The following is a 21,508-nucleotide window of genomic DNA, read 5'->3' on the forward strand; positions in this document are numbered from 1 at the left end:
GCACTTTACCCTACAGGTTCATGGACAATACTGTCTGAGATCACAGAACTGTAAAGGTGTTGGTAAAATTATGATTAAATGACTGAACAAATCATTTTAAATGGAACTGTAACTAAGTAAAACTTATAATCTGTTTTACTATATCTGATTAACAATGTGAGTTCATAAGAAGGGATTGTGCGACACGGACAAGGAGTAATTAAAGTTAATGAACACCATTCCAACTAAGAAGAAACGAATGGGTTGGGGGACTGTGTAAACACATAAGGTCGTTAACCTAGCGTTGAACCTACAGAAACTTAGCTCTGGGGTTTTTAGATAAGACAGTGAGTGCATTCCTAGGTTTTCTGTTAATTAGAACTGTCAGCTCAGTGGTGATCGATAATGTTGAGGGGTCAAAAGTTACCTGGGATTGTGTTAGTAAGTTAGAATGAACTTTTCACCTCACTTTCTCCCGGTCGAGAGGAGGGGATTCTGTTAAAGCAATGAAATGACGTCATGATCTGTATATAAACTGTTGCTCGTGGTTAAGTGTCAGCACGCTCCGAGAATAAATTATGTTACCTATTATTGAAAGACTGGTCTGCGTCTATTTTATGCAAATAAGAATCTTATAAATTCTCATAAAATAGATTAATGGTTTTCAATTGATGAAAGCACATTGGCATAATTAAATTACAGTGACAAAAGGTGCCGGTATTCTAGGTTCGGTTTGCTCCTAGCAGAACTCGGCTAGGCGAAGCGAATGTCTGTGCCTCGCATACTCCCTTAAAAACATTAAAACATCGGCAATATTACTGTGTGTGCCTCCTGAGACGCTGTAGCAACAACATACCCAGTAAAACATCCTCAAAATAGACCGAATGGATATTAGATCAATATAGAAATCTGAAATTAAGTTGGAAATTGTAGCAAAGGTAATTTTGTAATTTTACATCTAACTAAAATGTTTGGTGCAGAATTAGTTGTCTCTCTGTGAATGACCACAAACACTTAATTGAAGAATCCCAGCCATTGTTCCCACTCCTACTAAGAGTAGTACTGTTGGCCAATCACCGACGATGGGGGCGTAGACTTCGGCTACTGAACTCCAACGCATCAATAAAATGTTTTGTGTGGGGGGAACAGCCGTAAAAAAAAAACTGCCGAATACCAAAACGAACAAAAACGTCACAAAATGTCATCATAATATATGCGCGAAATGTTTCGACTGGGAACCATATGACAGGCTTTAAGAGTGCTTTGCGCTTTGCTGCCCCATCCTATTGGAACACTTTGCAGAAGGACTTAAAATGAGATCATCTTATTCTGATTGATGATTTTAAATCCTGAATTGGAGGACTACTGACTGCACGTGTTTTCAAACCTGCTCTTTTAAGCTCTCTTATGCACTTGGCCCTGTTTTAACTTCCATTAGTTGTTAAGTTGTATGTGTTGTTGTATCTATTGTGTCAATACATGTATGCTGCTCTCTTGGCTGGGGCTCACTTGAAAAAGAGATGGAAATCTCAATGTGACTAACATTTAAAACAAAGCAGCTTTGTGGACTTGTGACACGACATTGGATACTCTAGGTGACATCTCGCTCTTTGTGATAGTTTAAGTCTGTGTAACCTTAAAGCACTGTTTTGTCTCTGTTTTGATTTCTGCTCTTCAATCGTTTTAAAAGCCTTCATTATAGTAATGTATAGTACATCCACCTCTGTCAACATCTGTCTGTGCGTGTGATCATCCCTGTATGTATCAATGCATTTGGGAATGATGTTTTTTGATTTGCACAGACTGTGGCCCATAGAGCTCTGTGAATGGATAGCTTCTGTCAGGACCGGCTTAGCAGAGGAAAGGGAGAAAGATTTGAAGGAGATCTGAGCAGCGGCAGCCTTCACAACTGCCAGGCTCTACTTTTAATGGAGCTATCTGTGCTTCTGTTGTTACTGGGACAGAGCCGTGAGATTAGAACCACTGATAGTCCCCTCACTGTGAGAGGTACTGTGAAGCTTTGTCTTTCAAATGAAAGATCCGTTGGAGAGAGGGTGAGGGGGCGATGAGTTTAAAGAGGGGGCTCGTGTAAATGGAAAAAGTGAGTTCAAGATCTGCATTTGTCATTTCAAATGACGCTACTAGGTTCTCTCTCTCGCTCACATCCCAAAACAAACAGATGAGTAAGGGAGAGTCTTTGCTGTCTCTAATCTTCTTTAGTCGGTCAAAATGCTCTCTTCTCTGTTGATTTCAAATAGACCGACCTACTATAGCTCCCATTATGATGATATCAAGCAATATCATATTCATGTAGCCAGGCGTACTGTAGTTTGAAGTGTATGCATTGATTGCATGCATAGTAAGGTGCTGATCAATATGAACCTTGAAGCCTTATGCCTGGCCTATCTTGAATATCCCTTGTAGTAGGAGTTGAAATATCATACAGACTGCCTGCGCCTTGTTCTGAGTGGAATTGCCCACACAGAGACAAAGCATCACATCCCACACAGCTCAAGGCTGCTTCTCCTTGTGATCTTACACGTTGGCACTCCACTGGTGGGCACTACACACTCCACAGACTCAGACAGTGGGCGAATAGTGTGGGATACTACTGTGTCAGTGTGACTGTGGAGCAGCTTAGCTCAGGTGTTACTCTTCTACTATCACATACTGAACGAGTGAGCTGGAAGTGCTGGGAAGAGTGGGCGGCCATGTTGGATAAAATGAGCAACTTTTGCTCTTTTGTAGTGTGGCTGAGCTGAGTTGAGCCGTCAGTAAACCTTGAGAGGAGATGTGAGTGACTGTGGAGGCTGACTCTGTGTGTGACAGTGTACTGCAAAGGAGTATGTGTGGGAGTAGGAGAGAGGGGTTTGTGTAGGCAGGTTGTGTAGGCAGCAAGTGACTGTTCAGGGTGTTTGTAGTGCTTGAAATCAATTTATGTGCTGTGTTTTGTTCTAGGCAATTATCGATGACGGTGACAAATTGGTCATACGGGTCATGGTAGGCACTTACATGGGAATAATATGTAAAAAAAAATAAAAATTATAATAAGAATGTAATTAACATGGTTATTCATAATTGGAAACAAGAAACATTATGAGTATTGTGGGACAATTCTAGGTTTTGTTCAGTGTTTTAAAAGAACAGCAGCAGGCCATGTAGAGTGCAGCATTTAATGAGTGATAGTACACAGTCACATGTGTTGTGTTCCCACAGCGTGCTCTCATTATGATGAATTGCACGGACTGCTTTCCTTTCTAGTGTCCAAACCTCTGTCTGTTACTATAGGAGCAGGGAGGAATCTAAAATGGATTCTCTGTTTTACTGGGGATTGTCTCACTAAATTACGATTCTTTCTTGACAGACGCAACATTGAGTAGACGGCCAGACCAACGCACATGCAATACGGGTCTGGGTGCAGAGATCACTAAATTACAGACATACACATACTGCGTGTTGTACTGTATGCGGTATGTGTTGGACATGCCGGCAAAAGCCAGCCATGCTGAGGTCCCTTCTCATGCTCCTGATTCTTTCCATAGCACCCATTCAGAGCATTGTTCTGGCTTCCCAAAGAAAGCTGCTTAGCTCACAATGTCCCCATCCTAATGAGAGCCATGTGATTTAATGAAACCATTGTCCCTGAACAACCTTCCCTCTCTCCACAGTCCTCCACTCCTCTCCTCTTATCTCTCCACCTAGCTGTGAGTCACACGGGTAGGCCTACTTTCTTCCATCCCTGCCATGTAATCACGCTGCTCTTTTGTGAAGTGAAAATGTCACAAAGGAGCGGCGTGATTTCAAAGAAGAAATATGAATGATACTCTTCATGGCATTATGTAGTAGTTGACTGAGGAGAACAAATGCTTGTCATTGCATACAATTGAGGCATTATGTGATCTTCAGGAGGGTTACAATAATCAAACAACCAACCAAAACGCTCTCCATGCATTCATCCCACTTATTTCACTGGAAATCATTATGGATCACGATTATCGGTAACCTTTTACCTGTCACGACATTATATTGTATGTTGTGACATGTTGTTGTAGCCCATCACAGTGGCTTTTGCCATGTTCTACTATTCATCTGAGTACAATAAGAAGTGCTAGACCAAAAGCTAAGCTAATTGTATTAGCAAAGCAAAGCAGTAGCATTCTCACAGGGTGGCCAATACTGACTGCCTTAATGCAATTACACAAAGGTCTATTCCATAGCCCACGCCTGGAACACTACTTTGATAGGGAAGATGCAGAGCCCATTATCTGCTATATGAATTTAAACGTCTGTGCCTCTCTGTGAATCATCCTGTACTACGTCACAAGTCACAAGGCTTCAAGGTCCAAATGAATGCACCATCCACATCTCGTCCACCGCATCGCCATCCCGCAGATAGCATGAGTGACGCACAGACCTGCTCCAACCTGTTGCTTACTTACAGAAACAAAGCTCGAAATTGGTTCTTTTTCATACAAAAAGAGTGAAAAGAAATCAGACGGACTCAGACATAAAGTTCGTACAAGCTGTTCCTAAGTGTTCTTCAGCGGTCTAACGGACAGTAATGTACTTCACTCTTTTCAAAGGACTTCCTGCTCCTTCTCTGTTGCTTGGCAAATAATGCCTAAAGTGGGTCTGGAGACTGGAGAGTGCCTTTTCTTTAGCTGCCTACTTATACACCTCTGTGCTCTGATGAAGTGATGACCTTGCTCTACTGTAGCACAATGCAAATGTCAGATGCAATGTTACGTGAACAGGCACCGTGGAAATGACTGTAAAATCATTCTGAAATACAAATTCATCATTTGGAGTGTACATATTCTTGTAGTATACATTCTTATGCATTTTGTTTTCTTCAGAAGTGGTGATAGCAATGGTTTTAGTCTACTGTTTGATATTGTTGTGTGAGGGCAGGAAAACGACCCGGTTTCTGGAATAAACCCCTCCCGTGCCAGTCCCAGCCCCCTGAGGCAGAATCCGTTTCTGTTACTAAATTGGACCTTATTGGAGCCAAACCATGCCTTTCTGTTTCTGGGAAGGCTATGACGTCATGAGGAGCAGCTGGGGACAGCTGGATATGTTGGATATAGTTCCATGCAGCACAACAACAGTTAGGCTACCAGAGAGCAGAGGCAGCCAGCTGGAGCATGAGGTTCACTGTCATGCAATTCAATACCTCAGTAACTTTTTCAATGTTTCCTGTCACTGAGTGTTTACAAGTTAATCTGGAAAGACCTTGAATAGCCAGGGCTTTTCATAGGTAAGACACTAATAGGCATAAGAAGAGGATAAATTGTAACTAGGTGCTAATATAGTCAGCGAATCCAATCTTGTTGTAATCAAAATGCTAAATTCAGACCCCCTGTTTCTTGATTTCATGTTTCTTGTTTTGAATTTGATTCAAATGAGACTAATAAAACACAGACACATTTGAAGGAGAGTAGTTATTTTCTGCAGACGTATTCTGTGTGTCGCAGAGCAGACCCTAATCACAACCCCAAAATTGTCCCTTTCCCAAACCCACGGGAGATAGAAATACTCGATATGATTAAATATCCATCAGATCAGGGAAATGATAGGTTTCCTGGTAGAGAGAGAAAGGCTTTTCACATTCTGTCTTCTAACCTTCAGTCGACTTCTGTAATCTTGCCCATTGTAAACAGGCCGGTGCAGTGGAGGTAGGTGGAGAGGGGCTAAGTGGCCAAAGCTCTATTAAATTAATCAAGCCAGCGGCCCTCTCTTTCTGAGAGATTAAGTGGGTTTATAAATAGGTGGTGGCGGCGATGGTAAATTCCTTCCAAGTGTGTAACTTTCTATCTGCCCAGAGTTTTGTCCGAATTGGCAGTGGTGAGAGCAGCTAATTTTCACGCTGCTGCCAAGGCTGGCATGGCATCACTTTAAGGTCATTCACTTCCTGCTCTTACCAACTGAACAGGGCAACAGATAGACAGTATAAGTGGGTCCCCCACTCACGGCAGAGGTAAAGCCCAGCAGAGGTACCCCAGGGATTCCCTAACGAAACATTCAGTATGGCAGCTTTTAAACTGTCTCGGGAACACTTGTTAGGTTCTATAATGGTACTGTGATGTCAAACTCTCCCAGTGCTTGACTTGGACTAAAATAGGTTCCGGGACTCATTTTGGTTTACAGTACTGTTTATATTTAGGTGCAGGAGCTCCACAATACCTTTGAGATAATATTCTATAAGAGGAACAGGAGTTCAAGCAGTAGAACATTTGAGGTGCCGGTACTCACCTCTGGTGAGCTCCTGCCCAAGTTGAGCACTGAACTTTCCTACATGCTGCTGAAATACAAATAACCCCCATTACAGTTGAGCACATTATCATGTTTGACCAAAGTCAAATTGCTCACTGAGAGAATTCAAAATATACTTTTTAAAATGGGGGGGGGGGGACATACCACAATGTTAAGTGACCCAGCAATGGAAACAGTACAGAATGCAAGCAAAGTCACAAAGCATCCATATGTGGTGCATTACCTCTCATTTTCCTTGAGCCAGTTGGCGTTGACACGTCAAAAAACGTCTCCTTCGGCCTCCTGGGTGGTGCAGTGGTCTAAGGCACTGCATCGCAATGCTAGCTGTGCCACCAGAGACTCTGGGTTTGAGCCCAGGCTCTGTCGCAGCCGGCCGCGACTGGGTGGTCCATGGGGCGACGCACAATTGGCCTAGCGTCGTCCAGGTTAGGGAGGCTTTGGCCGGTAGGGATATCCTTGTCTCATCGCGCACTAGCGACTCCTGTGGCACACTGACCAGGTCGCTAGGGGCACGGTGTTTCCTTCGACACATTGGTGAAGCTGGCTTCCGGGTTGGATGCACGCTGTGTTAAGAAGCAGTGCGGCTTGTTGGGTTGTGTTTCAGAGGACGCATTACTCTCGACCTTTGTCTCTCCCGAGCCCGTACGGGAGTTGTAGCGATGAGACAAGATAGTAACTACTAAAAAAACAATTGGATACTATGAAATTGGGGCGAAAAAAGGGGGTAACATTTTTTTTTTTTATTAAAAAATTTTTTTTTTTTAAACGTCTCCTTCATACATGTCCTTGTCCCATAGCCAGCCGAACCACTCTGGTCCGCAGAGACGCAAAATATGGGCACAGAGAGGCTAATAATAGAGCAACAGTCCCTCACAGCCATACTAATGCTTGACCCTATGTCAAAAGCAGGCTTGTTGGGCCTCTTCTACAGGGCTTTTGCTGTTATTCTGATTCCGAAGTATGTAAGCATATGCTGTTTTTAGCTGGGTCACGTGTGTATTCGTTCCAGTGTAATTCCCTTGTGTATGATTCCATGCACATGTACTACTGTTGGCTACTACTAGAAGACAACATGGAGGAGCATATTGCCTACCTGTTCTATATATGGTACACTGGATTGAAATGTTATTTTCAAACGTCTTAGTGCTTTCCTGTTGTTGTTATTGTGTTTTTCCTAGTACAGCCTAGTACGCCTGTGGAGCATTGTGGAACACGGCTGAGCAGAGTGCCTGTGAACTCCTTTCTGCTTTGATACACCACAGCCCATTAACCCTGCTTGGGAGATTATATCGCTAACCCATCTGCTGACCTGCACACAGATGTATACATGAATAGCTATTGTCTCAGCATCCACATAAACCAGATGCATGACAGGGAATAATGTGGCTGCTGGTCTTTGTTTTAAGGGCCGCCAACGGAGCTTGGGCCAATTGCTCCAAGGGAAAATGCACCATTAGAAAACCATAATGCATCGACTTGGCTAAACATCTTTCCTTTTTTAGTATACAATTATGTTGATTGCCGCTGGGCGTCATTCAGTGGACCTTGAGCATTGGGCTATTTATGTCATCCCCCGGGTCTATTTATAGCCCAGCACCCTTGTCAGGTCATCAAGTTCACCTATGCGATTGTCATCATCCTGTAAATTGGAGGCACCTTGCTAATGGGATTAAGACTGCTCTCTGGATAATCCGAGCTGTTCTCTTACATGTATAACCATTTTGAGGGGGTTATTATAGATCCAAAGGGGATGGAATGATTAAAGGCCCAGTGCATTCAAAAATGTGATTTCCTGTGTTTTTTATACATTTCCACACTATAGGGTTGGAATAATACTGTGAAATAGTGAAAATTATGATAATGCCATTTTAGAGGTTTCTATAGCTTAGAGGTTTAAAGACCACCTGAAATGTAATCCTGTTTTGGTGGGTTAATTAGTTAATAGACCAATTAGAAAGAGCATTCCGAACCTCTCTGCCAATAATAAGTACTTTTCAGTTATCCCCTCCCCACTCAGACCACTCCAACAGTCCTAGCAAAAGTCTTGCTTGAGAAATTGCTCTACTAAGAAGCTATTTTTGTTATTTTATGCCATTTTATTACGTACAGGGTATTAAACCTGGGATTACTTTAACAATATATCAACCTCGATGTGGTTAAGCCTTCTAAAAAGCATTGTGAATGAACAGTAGGCTTCTCTTTTCAATAGTTTTATTACAATGTGAAATATAATCAGTGGAATGATATGGTGCGAAGAATAGATTAAATTTGGCATCGTGCATTTGAATTACAAGGTTTAAAATCAACATTGAACAGGAAAAACCTACTGATTCTTACAAATCATTACATGTCAACATTTGAAATAGATAAAATAGCTACATGCTAAAATAACTAAATGTAACATCCCTATACATCCCTATAATGCATAGCAGTATGAATGATAATATTGTCATTGCGAGTATTGTGTGTGTCACAAAATATGACAGATACTATAACTAAAATGCAACAAATGTCTCATAAATGCTGTAGATGAGCAAAGCCAAAAGTCTACAACTTGGGTGGTTCTTGAATTGCGGTGGCATTTAAAACCATCAAAAACACTTTAAAATGACGAATAGTTACATTTCAAATATGTTTTTGTCTATGATAAAATATAATACAAGCCATTTATACTGCCTTTATGTTTATGCATTTTTGAAAATATTTAGGGTTAGCAAATTGCCTTGTTCCAGTTGTGACCCAGAAGAGTTGTAGTCGGTGTCATATATTGAGAGTTCAGCCAGGTTTTTAGAACGGATGCCATGTTGGTTTCAAGTTTCCAGTTTTCTTAGTCGTATGTACGGGATACGCATGTTATACATAATATACAGTCCAACAAAATACTTGTTGACACCTTTATTCACAATATGTTGGTGATATTTTGGTTACGAGAGCGTCTCCGACAATTCCCTATGAAATGACCCACCCCTCATGACAAAGTACAACTGAATTACTACACAAAAACTATTTGTGCAGTAGTGACTATGTAGAGTCTTGTAGGGAGTGTGTAGTGAATGTGTAGATTATGCATTACTCAAGATACACAAGTAGAGTTGTGTATTATTCAGTAGGAAAACAGTAGTGTTTCCAGTAGTAATCAGGTATACATTTTTACTACTTGATGTTGATAATTAAGTAGTCAAAACATTACAGCTTTACTACACAGGCGTGTCTATAGCAATCAAGTGGAGTTGTCACTACTTGATGTTGGTAGTGAATAAGTATCACAACACAAGAGCCAGACTACCCCGGTTTTTCGTGACCGCAAAAGAAGACAAAACAGGAAGTCGTAGCGACTGTTTTTGACCATCCCGAATGTAATCATCTTCCATCCTTCATAATCCAGTCTTTCATAGCCGTTATGCTGGCACCATCTTTTATATTTTATGAAAACTTTCATGTCGTTGTTTAGCCGTTTATATTGCTTTTTACTACATCAAAAAGATTGCTAGCCAAAACGGTATTAGCCGTTAGCCATTGTCATAGAGATGTATTGAGTGTAGCATAGTTGTTTGCTAGCCACATTGAAATGTAGATATGTAGCCTCTGTTTTTGTCATGCTAGTTAATTGGTAGGTGTGTTTGTATGCAAATGTTGGGTATGTTCATATTGCTATACTTAGCCATTCTACTTACCTCTTTTGACATAATAAGACTAGAGACCATTGTTGGTAAGATTAACATTGTTTATCAAATGTTTTTCTGTGTTGTCTTATGTGACCTCTGATAGCTGATGATTGATAATGGCTTATAATTGGTTGTCTCTTCTGCTTGTCTGTATTTTCTAAAAGGTTACGTGGTGGAGAAATGTTGCTGCAACAGAAATCAGGATCTAAAGATAGTTAAGTCAAAGCTGAATGAAGACAAGGCCTCAAATGGATTAACAAAAAAGTGTAAATGTGTAATTGAATATGTCATTAATTTAATACAAATACAAAATGTATATAATTGTTTGATGATATAACTACATTTAGAAACTGTTATGTAGTTACACAGTAGTCATTAAGGGAGAATTATGTAGTGATTTGAGTAGGAAATATGTTGTGTTCACCAGTCATAAAACGTCCCAATTTATCACTCATTACTAGTTAAATTATTACATAAATCACTACTGGTTTACTACATATCTCAATAGCAATCAAGTAGTAAAATCAGTCGGTTTTGTGTAGTAATTCAGTAGTACTTTTTCATGAGGGGTCTGTAAACAAGCAAAACAGAGCAGCAATTTTCACAGACGTTTTTAATGATCAGCATTCTGAATAATGTGTATCCAAGTCTCTACTGTGTTGTGGTGTCAACAAATTGCATTTTTCCACTTTCGCTGGACATCTTCATAGGTTTTTAAAAACGACCAGAAATAAACATTACATTGTGGAAGCGTTGATTATCACTTAGCAATGGCTATGGAGCAAAAAGTGTGTCTCTCAGCGCGTTCAGACAGAAATTACATTGGCCAAACTCTCGCTATATACAGTATACTGTATGGCTCTGGTTGTCGTGACATGTTTTGGGGGATTTAGAGATATCTATCTATTATTTTGAATGCTAGAAAGTAAACAAAAGTATTAAACATACTGTAAAGATCTATAAAAACAGTACTAATATAATGTTTCCCTCAGTTTTATATCATTGGTGTTACCTCCTCGAAAATCATTCATTACGAAAGGGATAATCAACGAGAGGCATGCGTTCTATGCAAAATAATGAGCAACTTGGAAGGTGTGTTCCCACGACACGCAAGCGTATTTCCCTCTAGTGAGCATTCCCTCCAGTGGCAAATTGTTAATGGGGGAGTGGTCTATTAAATAAAATTACAAGCTAATCATACACTTTTAGTATATCATACATTTAAGGATTCCATTGATCATTGATTTGATGTGTCTAAATCCAAAGTCTTGCATGGTGTTGCTCTATTTAAATGAAGCAAAATTACATTGTGAACAGAATTATTACTCATATCACTTTAGTAAGTGATCTTTAAAGGGTTAATGACCTTAGATTTTAGTATAGAAAATCCTAATTTACCTAAAATGTATCATTGATGTTATCGTGATTGGTGTTACTACTCCTACTGGTGGTACAATGTTATCATAATGGTGAAAATTATTTAAAGTCATTAAGCTGCCATTAGTTGATTTATACTGGGAAGATGTACCCAAATACATTTACTATAAATAAAAAAAATCTTGAAAAATTAAGTGCATTTTTTCCCAAATGCACTGCCCAAATACCACCGCAATATAATAACTACCCACTAGGTAAATACTATGCACAGTACTGAATAAACATTTTCACTATGTCATTGCTCTACTATCATGGCCTTGTCCATATGGGCAAAGTCGGAGACATATGCAGGCAGTACCCTCACAGTGAGATCCTCAGGGGTTCTCTCTCCTGGTTGGTTTTGCTCGGCGGTTTGGGGTTCTGGTAGGACAGCCTCACAAACACAACGATTAGAATGATTCCTGGGATAAATAAGAAAGATAAAATTAGGCCCAACATACTAAAATATCCCATGACTAACTCAAATGTAAGATCCTGAGAAAGATCTGAAGTGAACTCAGATCATCATGACACAAAATTACACAAAGGTCCATTTTGCTTATACTTCAGGCTCGGTTTCTGTACAAGCACTTTGTAACAACTGCTGATGTAAAACACGCTTTAGAAATACATTTGATTGATTGACTTGGCTATTTTAACTTGGTAGCTTAATTAAAGGTGTTCAGTCTACAATCCAACAGCAGCTACCCTTACCTATGACCCCCAAGGTTCCCAGTAGGATGCCGACGGTGGACTGGACGGTTGGCATACCTTGCAGCTGCTTAGCGGCGGTCCTGCAGTTTCCTCTCACATTGCATGGGCACACCGTCACTGTGATTTAAGACACAGTCAACGCAACTCACAAAGTGGACATATTCAGCACTCGTAAACACAATACCCCGAACAGACCACGATGACAGGGAGAGAACATCTCCATGCCCCTAAGGCCTCAGGGTTTTACTAAATCAGTTCCGTGTGCTGTAGAGGGGGATCACTAGGCAGAGACCAGGCTGTGACAGGGGGAGAAGATGCACCTGCGGTACATCCTGTCATAAGACCGAGTCAGTCTGAACACAATGTCTCAGGATGACCAGTACTCTATTCCAACATGCTGCCATTCATCAGGGAAACAAATCTACAGGGATCCTTTTCTATTTTATTTAACTAGGCAAGTCAGTTAAGAACAAATTCTTATTTTCAATGATGGCCTAGGAACAGTGGGTTAACTGCCTTGTTCAGGGGCAGAACGACAGATTTTTACCTTGTCAGGTCGGAATTCGATCTTGCAACCTTTCAGTTACGAGTCCAACGCTCTAACCACTAGTCTACCCTGCCGCCCCAGAGCAGATGCTGTCAACCAGATTGAGTTGTGGCGATATTCTGAGGGGTGGGAGGGCCAGGAGAAAACACATGAACACAGACCCAGCATACTGTATGCCCAACCCACTCCTATTTGTTTTCAGAGAAAGGACAGACATTAATTACAGAGTAATAACAGCTGCAACATCCCAGCGTGAAAGGAAAGGACAGAAGGGACATTGATTGTAAACACTGCATGTTTCTTTTGATAGTTCAATTGTCCATCGACATGACTGTAATAACAGCACAGCTACCAGAGCGAACAATGGTGGTGCTGACAGAACTGTGTATTCTACTGAAAGGAATTGATGACAAATAATGGCCATCCTATTATTGTGACAAAATCAAAGTTACAGTTGTATTGCATGAGAAATTATACGTGTCACATTTTGTAAACATGTCCGCGTAGAGCAATATATTCTGCTTCAACACATACAGTTGAAGTCAAAAGTTGACATACACGTAGGTCGAAGTCATTAAAACTTGTTTTTCAACCAATCCTATAGAACATTTGTGGGCAGAACTGAAAAAGCGTGTGTGAGCAAGGAGGCCTACAAACCTGACTCAGTTACACCAGCTCTGTCAGGAGGAATGGGCCAAGGAAGCTTGTGGAAGGCTACCCGAAATGTTTGACCCAAGTTTAACAACTTAAAGGCAATGCTACCAAATATTAATTGAGGGTATGCAAACTTCTGACCCACTGGGAATGTGATGAAAGATATAAAAGCTGAAATAAATAATTCTATACTAATTATTCGGACATTTCACATTCTTAACTGACCTAAAACAGGGAATTTTTACGAGGATTAAATGTCAGGAATTGTGAAAAACTGAGTTGAAATATATTTGGCTAAGGTGTATGTAAACTTCCGACTTCAACTGTATCAATATGTGTCACCTGGCAGGTTGATGAAGGTGCTCCTGGGAGGAGAGCTGCTGTCAGAGATGGTGAAGGGGACCGTGTAGACCTCAGGAGACAGGTATGGGATGTTCAGGGACAGGTTGGTATGGGTGTCTGAGGAAAGACAGATATTACATTGGTAGCCTATGGTAAACCTTTATGACAAAGGTTTATTGGGCTCCATAACTTTGACATTTTCTGTACGTATTCTTGGTCAAATTAAACAATTGTTCACATAACATTTCCAAGTATCATATACTATATATACAAAAGTATGTGGACACCCCTTCAAATTAGTGGATTCTGCAATTTCAGCCACACCCGTTGCTGACTGGTGTAAAAAATTGCACACAGCCCTGCAATCTCCATACACAAACGTTAGCAGTAGAATGGCCTTCCTGAAGAGCTCAGTGACCTTCAATGTGGCACTGTCATAGGATGCAACCTTTCCAACAAGACAGTTCATCAAATTTCTTCCCTGCTAGATCTCCCCAGGTCAAATGTAAGTGCTGTTATTGTGAAGTGGAAATGTCTAGGAGCAACAACAGCTCAGCCGCGATGTGGTAGGCCACACAAGCTCACAGAATGGGACCGCCGAGTACTGTAGCGCATAACGCATACAAATTGTCTGTCCTCTGTAGAGGGGGTATCACCAGGTAGACTGGGCTGAGACCAGCCTGCGACAGGGCGAAAGGGTGCACCTGCGGCCCATCCTACCCTGAGACTGAGTCAGTCTGAACACAATGTCTCAGGATGACAAGTACCCTATTCCAACATGCTGCCAAACATCAGGGAACATGCTGCCAAACATCAAGGAAACAAATCTACAGGGATCTATGAGATGTCCTTTTCTATTTTCAGAGCAGATGCTGTCAACCAGATTGAGTTGTGGAGATATTCTGAGGGGTGGGAGGGCAAGGAGAAAACACATGAACACAGACCCAGCATACTGTATGCCCAATCCACTCCTATTTGTTTTCAGAGAAAGGACATTAATTACAGAGTAATAACAGCTGCAACATCCCAGCGTGAAAGGAAAGGACAGAAGGGACATTGATTGTAAACACTGCATGTTTCTTTTGATAGTTCAATTGTCCATCGACATGACTGTAATAACAGCACAGCTACCAGAGCGAACAATGGTGGTGCTGACAGAAATGTGTATTCTACTGAAAGGAATGGATGACAAATAATGGCCATCTATTATTGTGTCCTCGGTTGCAATACTCACTCCCGTGTTCCAAATTGCAACGTCAGCACAAGAACTGTTCGTCTGGAGCTTCATGAAATGGGTTTCCATCGTTCTCTGGAGTGATGAATCACGTTTCACCATCTGGCAGTACGACGGAAGAATCTGGGTTTGGCGGATGCCAGGAAAACGCTACCTGCTCCAATGCATAGTGCCAACTGTACAGTTTGGTGGAGGAGGAATAATGGTCTGGGGCTGTTTTTCATGGTTCAGGCTAGGCCCCTTAGTACCAGTGAAGGGAAATCTTAATGCTACAGCATACAATGACAATCTAGACAATTCTGTGCTTCCAACTTTGTGGCAACAGTTTGGGGAAGGCCCTTTCCTGTTTCAACATGACAATGCACAAAGCAAGGTCCATACAGAAATGGTTTGTCGAGATTGGTGTGGAAGAGCTTGACTGGCTTGCACAGAGCCCTGATCTCAACCCCATCAAACACCTTTGGGATGAATTGGAACACAGGCGAGCCAGGCCTAATCGCCCAACATCAGTGCTCACTAATGCTCTTGTGGCAGAATGGAAGCTCGTCCTCGCAGCAATGTTCCAACATCTAGTGGAAAGCCTCCCAATAAAACTGGAGGCTGTTATAGCAGCAACGGGGGGACCAACTCCATATTAATGCCCATGATTTTGGAATGAGATGTTTGATGAGCAGGTGTCCACATACTTTTGGTCATGTAGTGTACTTTTAAGACCAATTAACTGACGGTACACAGAAACTTTTGTCCATTTTGGCTAGCGTCTAAAAGCAAAGTAAACATCAGAGGGAAATTCCAAAATCTCCAAAGCCTGTGCAAGAAAGAAAAACATTACCTCAAATATATTTTTAAACATCTGCTTGTACTCAGTAAAGAGCCTGGGATACAGGCCAATTCATTGGTAATGCCATTCACAGCTAAATATACAGTAAATACCCATGGCTGACTGATTAACTAGGTTTTGGTGAACATGTGTAAAATACTGGCATGATCAACAGCCCACATCAACATTATTCCGATAGAGGAAAGACCTAGGTCGGTTTATCATACACACACTGTATGTGTGAGGGACCCTGTCACTTGTGTCTGGTAGACCCTCTGTGACGCAAAACAAACACACTGGCCAAGGGGTGACGAAGGTTGGTTCTAGTGCAAATGCACTGATACTTTATCTCATCTATGAATGGATCCAAAATACAGCGATGTATAACAGAGGGTCTACTATCAGACTGTTAGCTGTTATCTGGGGGTCCAAAAGCCACTGGCTGGCCTCTGACACTGCTCCCCTTCATGTGCCTCCGTTCAGAAAGAGATGGAGAGACTGTGACGCACCTCTGGACCAACACAAAGGACATTCTTATCTTCTTCTATCTTCTACTATTATCACTACAGTTGCTGTACCAGGCGGTGATACAGCCCGACAGGATGCTCTCGATTGTGCATCTGTAAAAGTTTGTGAGTGTTTTTGTGACAAGTCAAATTTCTTCAGTCTCCTGAGGTTGAAGAGGCGCCTTCTTCACCACGCTGTCTGTGTGGGTGGACCACTTCAGTTTGTCCGTGATGTGTACGCCGAAGAACTTAAAACTTTCCACCTTCTCCACTACTGTCCCACAGATGTGGATAGGTGGGTGCTCCCTCTGCTGTTTCCTGAAGTCCCCGATCATCTCCTTTGTTTTGTTGATGTTGAGTGTGAGGTTGTTTTCCTGACACCACACTCCAAGGGCCCTCACCTCCTCCATGTAGGCCGTCTTGTCATTGTTGGTAATCAAGCCTACCACTGTAGTGTCGTCTGCAAACTTGATCAATTGAGTTGGAGGCGTGCATAGCCACACAGTCATGGGTGAACAGGGAGTACAGGAGAGGGCTGAGAACGCACCCGGTGTTGAGGATCAGCAGGGTGGAGATGTTGTTTCCTACCCTCACCACCTGGGGGCGGCCCGTCAGAAAGTCCTGGACCCAGTTGCACAGGGCAGGGTCGAGTCCCAGGGTTTCGGGCTTAATGACGAGTTTGGAGGGTACTATGGTGTTAAATGCTGAGCTGTAGTCGATGAACAGAATTCTTACATAGGTATTCCTCTTGTCCAGATGGGTTAGTGCAGTGTGCAGTGTGCAGTGTGATTGTGATTGCGTCGTTTGTGGACCCATTGGGGTGGTAAGCAAATTGGAGTGGGTCTAGGGTGCCAGGTAGGGTGGAGGTGATATGATCCTTGATTAATCTTTCAAAGCACTTCATGATGATGGAAGTGAGTGCTACAGGGCGATAGTCATTTAGCTCAGTTACCTTAGCTTTCTTGGGAACAGGAACAATGGTGGCCCTCTTGAAGCATGTGGAAACATCAGACTGGGATAGGGATTGATTGAATATGTTCGTAAACACACCAGCCAACTGGTCTGCACATGCTCTGAAGATGCGGCTAGGGATGCAGTCTGGGCCAGCAGCCTTGCGAGGGTTAACACGTTTAAATGTTTTACTCACGTTGGCTGCGGTGAAGGAGAGTCCACAGGTTTTGGTGGCGGGTCGTGTCGGTAGCACTGTATTGTCCTCAAAGCAAGCAAAGAAGTTGTTTAGTTTGTCTGGGAGCAACGGGGCTGGTTTTCTTTTTGTAGTCTGTGATTGACTGTAGACCCTGCCACATTCCTCTCGTGTCTGAGCCGTTGAATTGTGACTACTTTGTCTCTATACTGACGCTTAGCTTGTTTGATTGCCTTGGGAAGGGAATTGCGACAATGTTTGTATTCTGTCATGTTTACGGTCTCCTTGCCCTGGTTAAAAGCACTGGTTCGCGCTTTCAGTGTGGCTACTTTGAAGAATCTCAAATATAAAATATATTTTGATTTGTTTGACACCTTTTTGGATGCTACATGATTCCATATGTGTTATTTCAAAGTGTTTGATGTCTTCACTATTATTCTGCCATGTAGAAAATAGTAAAAATAAAGAAGAACCCTTGAATGAGTAGGTGTGTCCAAACTTTTGACTGGTACTGTATGTAAATGTGATTTAAACTTCTTTTTTATATATACATTTGCAAATATTTCTAAAAAACGGTTTTTGCTTTGTCATTATGGGGTATTTTGTGTAGATTGATGAGGGGGGAAAAACGATTTAATACATTTTAGAATAAGGCTGTAACATAACAAAATATGGAAAAAGTCAAGGGGTCTGAATACTTTCCGAATGCACTGTATATCATCTTGTTAGGTAAGGCTGCCACCGACAAGCGTCAGTGACATAAACAGTAGAGGAGCCCTTGGTCTGCCGCATCCTCAATGGTTCTTATTGTGACTTTTCTTTGATGTCGTTGACAGGAATAGTGTATGTGAGAGTTTAAAAAAATATAGACCTGCTTTTATCACAGCCCAGGAATAATGGAAAATATAGAGGTAAATCATTGCTGTATCTATTTATGACTAATTAGAATTGACTGACTGTCTGTTCTGTGGTGGACAGAAACAGTGGAATCTACTGGTACCCTCTCAGGACAAGCACAGCGCAGCAGACTATGTGAGCTTCTCAAAGACAGGGGCTGCGTCACACCTCCGTCACTCTCTCCAGCCTCTCCAGTTGTCAGGGAGGAGGGCTAAGAGCCACAAAGGTGAGGTAAATAGGTGCGCCACGGCACGTCTGCAGCAGGTGTTATTAGGGACAAGTCTTGCAGCTGCTGGGTGCTGCTGGGAAAAATACACTTTTAGCCTATTAGCCTTTCAGCCTGGCGGGCCCCAGCTGTGACATCACACAAATTAAAAGGGAAATATAATTATAGCCAGCCTTCCGCAGCTTCCAATAATAACGCGTCAGAGAGAAATGGCGAGAGAGAAAAACTCAAGAGAAAAGGTTGTCACGGTGATACAATAGAGAGACTATGTCAGCACAGCCGATTTGACATGTCTGATTAATGTATGTCAGCCTAACACATTACAGACAGGCACAGTGACAGAAAGAGGGCCATTGGGTGATTTAGAGACATTGCCTAGTCAGAGCGCCTCAGAAGAAAGGATGGGGGCAATTTACTTCCACTGTCAGTCAGTGTCTCAGTGCCACTCACTCTAATCCTCTACACGTGTCTGTGGATCAACAGGTGGTCTGAATGGATCCCTGAATTACATCCTTTTCACCGTTCATCACACTGTGGCAAAACACCCCGGATTCTTCTCTTTCCAATGTTATTGCATGTACATGCTTTCTATTTTGAAAACCATTTTATCGTCAATGACGTTACCCTATACACGGGTAACCACAGTGAGAGTGTCGGGTCTAACGTCACCGTGACGACTCAAATAGAATAAGTGGCCTAATTTGGTACTTTCATTTAGCTGTCTGGTAGTGGTTCTTACACAGACATGACTCAACCAATCCCATACCTCGATCTGGATTGATCCTGCAGAGAGGTTCATGTTTCCTGGGTCCTGCATCCTACAGCATGGTGCGAGCCTACAATGTCATAGCGTTGGGTCACCATGTCGCTACTACAGTGACCACACCTACAGTATTGTCATGGTAATATACACAACAATTTCCACTGCTGGACTGGTTACTAAAATATCTGATGGTATAAGAGGCTGGTTTGAGCGTGTGTTGATCTTTCTGTTTGTCAAGATAAAATACAAATGTGTTAGTGAAAAAACAGAAGATAGTATATCTGGATGATGAGGCAGACCATTGATGGGGGTGAGTTTCCAGTTGCCGCGCACAGTGGCGTCACTGCGGAGGGAGAAGTTGAGCCTGCCACCGTGCTGGGGACCATCACTGTCCCGGGATGCCAGCACCAAGGCCTGGTCCTCCCAGCGTGGGGTACATAGGTACTTCCAGGAGTAGTCTCCCACCAACACCGGACTGTTGTCATTCACATCCAGGATATGGACAGTGACCAGTGTTGAAGCTGACAGAGAAGAGTTCCCTGGGAGGCAAATAGTAGAGTTTTAATAAACATTAGTACTCACTGAATCATTGGTAACAACAGTCCTCGTGTTGTACCGTATTGGGTGCTGCTGGCCTTGCTTTGACAAGCACAGAGGGACATTAAAAGCATATTTTTAAACGTTTCTGATACCTGTACACTTCGATCCAACCAACATAGTACATGATCTCCTCCACCAATTAATGCCACTGCCCTCTCTAACCTCTACAGGTGTGGATTCAAGATGTGAGTCAGAGCCCCCATTCTGTGGGTTATGGACCAGTCTGAATAGAATTTTCACTAGATGTGATAAGTGCATGCGAGGGATAAGGGCAGCGGGTAATTGGAGAGGTGCCGTGTGCAGCTCTCAGACCCTGCAAGTCTGTCTTCTGTTCTGAGTCGTGCTTAACTAGTGTGGGGGAGGATTGGATTGGAGTTTTCTATACAACATACACCCCCTCCTCACTTCCCACTCTACACCCACCAGCTAGCTAGCTACACACTGGCTGTCACTTCGCATGACTCACTCCCTGCGTATTACATTGACAGTGAATACTGTGTGGTCTTGAATTCTCAATGTAAGTATTGCTTTAGCCTTGCATTATTACATTTAAAAACCCCTGGGGCAAACACAAGGTCGAGGTCTAAGTGGACCCTTTGTCTGCAAAGATATAGAAGTAGACATTATTCTCAGAAAACCATCTTACGTCCATCTTCAGCCATGACCTCCATGGTGTAGGTGCTGTTTTCTTCTCTGTCCAAGGCCTGGACAGTCTTCAGCTCACCTGAGTACTTCCCAATGGAGAAATACCTCTTTGTGTCTCCTCTGAGCGAGTATCTGGACAAAAACAAAATGGGATGGGATAACACAATGATCCATGCCTTTAAACTGTGAATTAATGTTTATTTTTATATTATTTCCGATTAACAATGTTTCACCTAATTGGGTGTGAGTCTGGGTCATATCCACGAATAGTGGCAATAACCCGTCCTGGCTCCTCCCCCTCTCTGACGGTGACCTCGTAGTGGCTCTGGGACAGGATGGGGCCCTCGTTGATATCGTCCACATAGATGGAGACGGTTGCCGTGGACGCTGGGCCATACCTCCCTCGTACCAGGGCCACTGGGTTTTGAGCACTAAGGACCAGGATGTACTCGCTCTCCCGCTCAAAGTCCAGCACCTGCATGCATACAGGTTGCCATGGAAATGCTGGTCATATGGAAGGGCATGCACTTACATACATGTAGTGTTCGAGTAGTTGTGAAACATGGGAACATAGTGTTCTACAGTGCAAGAATGAACACCAGGAAAATAATCATGGGAGGGATTTACTAACATTTCCCAGAAAATAGCAGACATAATCTAAAGAGCATAAAAGCAGTCAGTGAATGTGTTGTGAATGTGCCATTTCAGCACTCCATGAGACGCACAGGCTGCTCATTTAGACTGTGCAACATATCGAACCGCCCCCTCCAACAGAGGCATGGGATTGTATTACGCTCATGGAGCAAACACAGGAGGTCAGAAAGAGCCTGTATATGTCTGCTGGGAATCGACGTGTTCCACAGATTTACAGGCTGATCCTACTGGAAAGGAGAGGGTTGTGGAACACTGCACAGTGACTCTAAACAAGGCCTCTATAATACCGTCACCTGCATAATACCGTCAGACAAGCTGATTTACCGGCAGAGAGGAGTTTTATTTCCACTGTAAAACAAACTGGAATGACGGGGACGGCCATTTGATTCACGTGTCACTTGACAGGAATCCTGCTTGTGACAGAGAATC

General features: G+C 42.5%; 1 protein-coding gene across 2 annotated transcripts in view; it reads right to left on the bottom strand.

Annotated features, from left to right (window-relative positions):
• Positions 1-8,366: 8,366 nt before the first annotated feature.
• The window catches only part of LOC118394303 (cadherin-16-like), a 35,079-nt gene continuing 21,937 nt past the window's right edge, over positions 8,367-21,508 (bottom strand). For both annotated transcript variants that reach the window (XM_035787499.2, XM_035787500.2), the window contains exons 13-18: positions 20,659-20,900; positions 20,427-20,557; positions 19,480-19,719; positions 13,591-13,707; positions 12,048-12,164; positions 8,367-11,755 (exon numbers count right to left, since the gene is read on the bottom strand). In XM_035787499.2, coding sequence (XP_035643392.1) covers positions 11,655-11,755; positions 12,048-12,164; positions 13,591-13,707; positions 19,480-19,719; positions 20,427-20,557; positions 20,659-20,900 — 948 coding nt within the window. In that variant the 3' untranslated portion in view covers positions 8,367-11,654. The remainder of the gene's footprint in view (positions 11,756-12,047; positions 12,165-13,590; positions 13,708-19,479; positions 19,720-20,426; positions 20,558-20,658; positions 20,901-21,508) is intronic.

Source organism: Oncorhynchus keta, chromosome 14, assembly GCF_023373465.1.
Source record: "Oncorhynchus keta strain PuntledgeMale-10-30-2019 chromosome 14, Oket_V2, whole genome shotgun sequence".
NCBI classification, from domain to species: domain Eukaryota; kingdom Metazoa; phylum Chordata; class Actinopteri; order Salmoniformes; family Salmonidae; genus Oncorhynchus; species Oncorhynchus keta.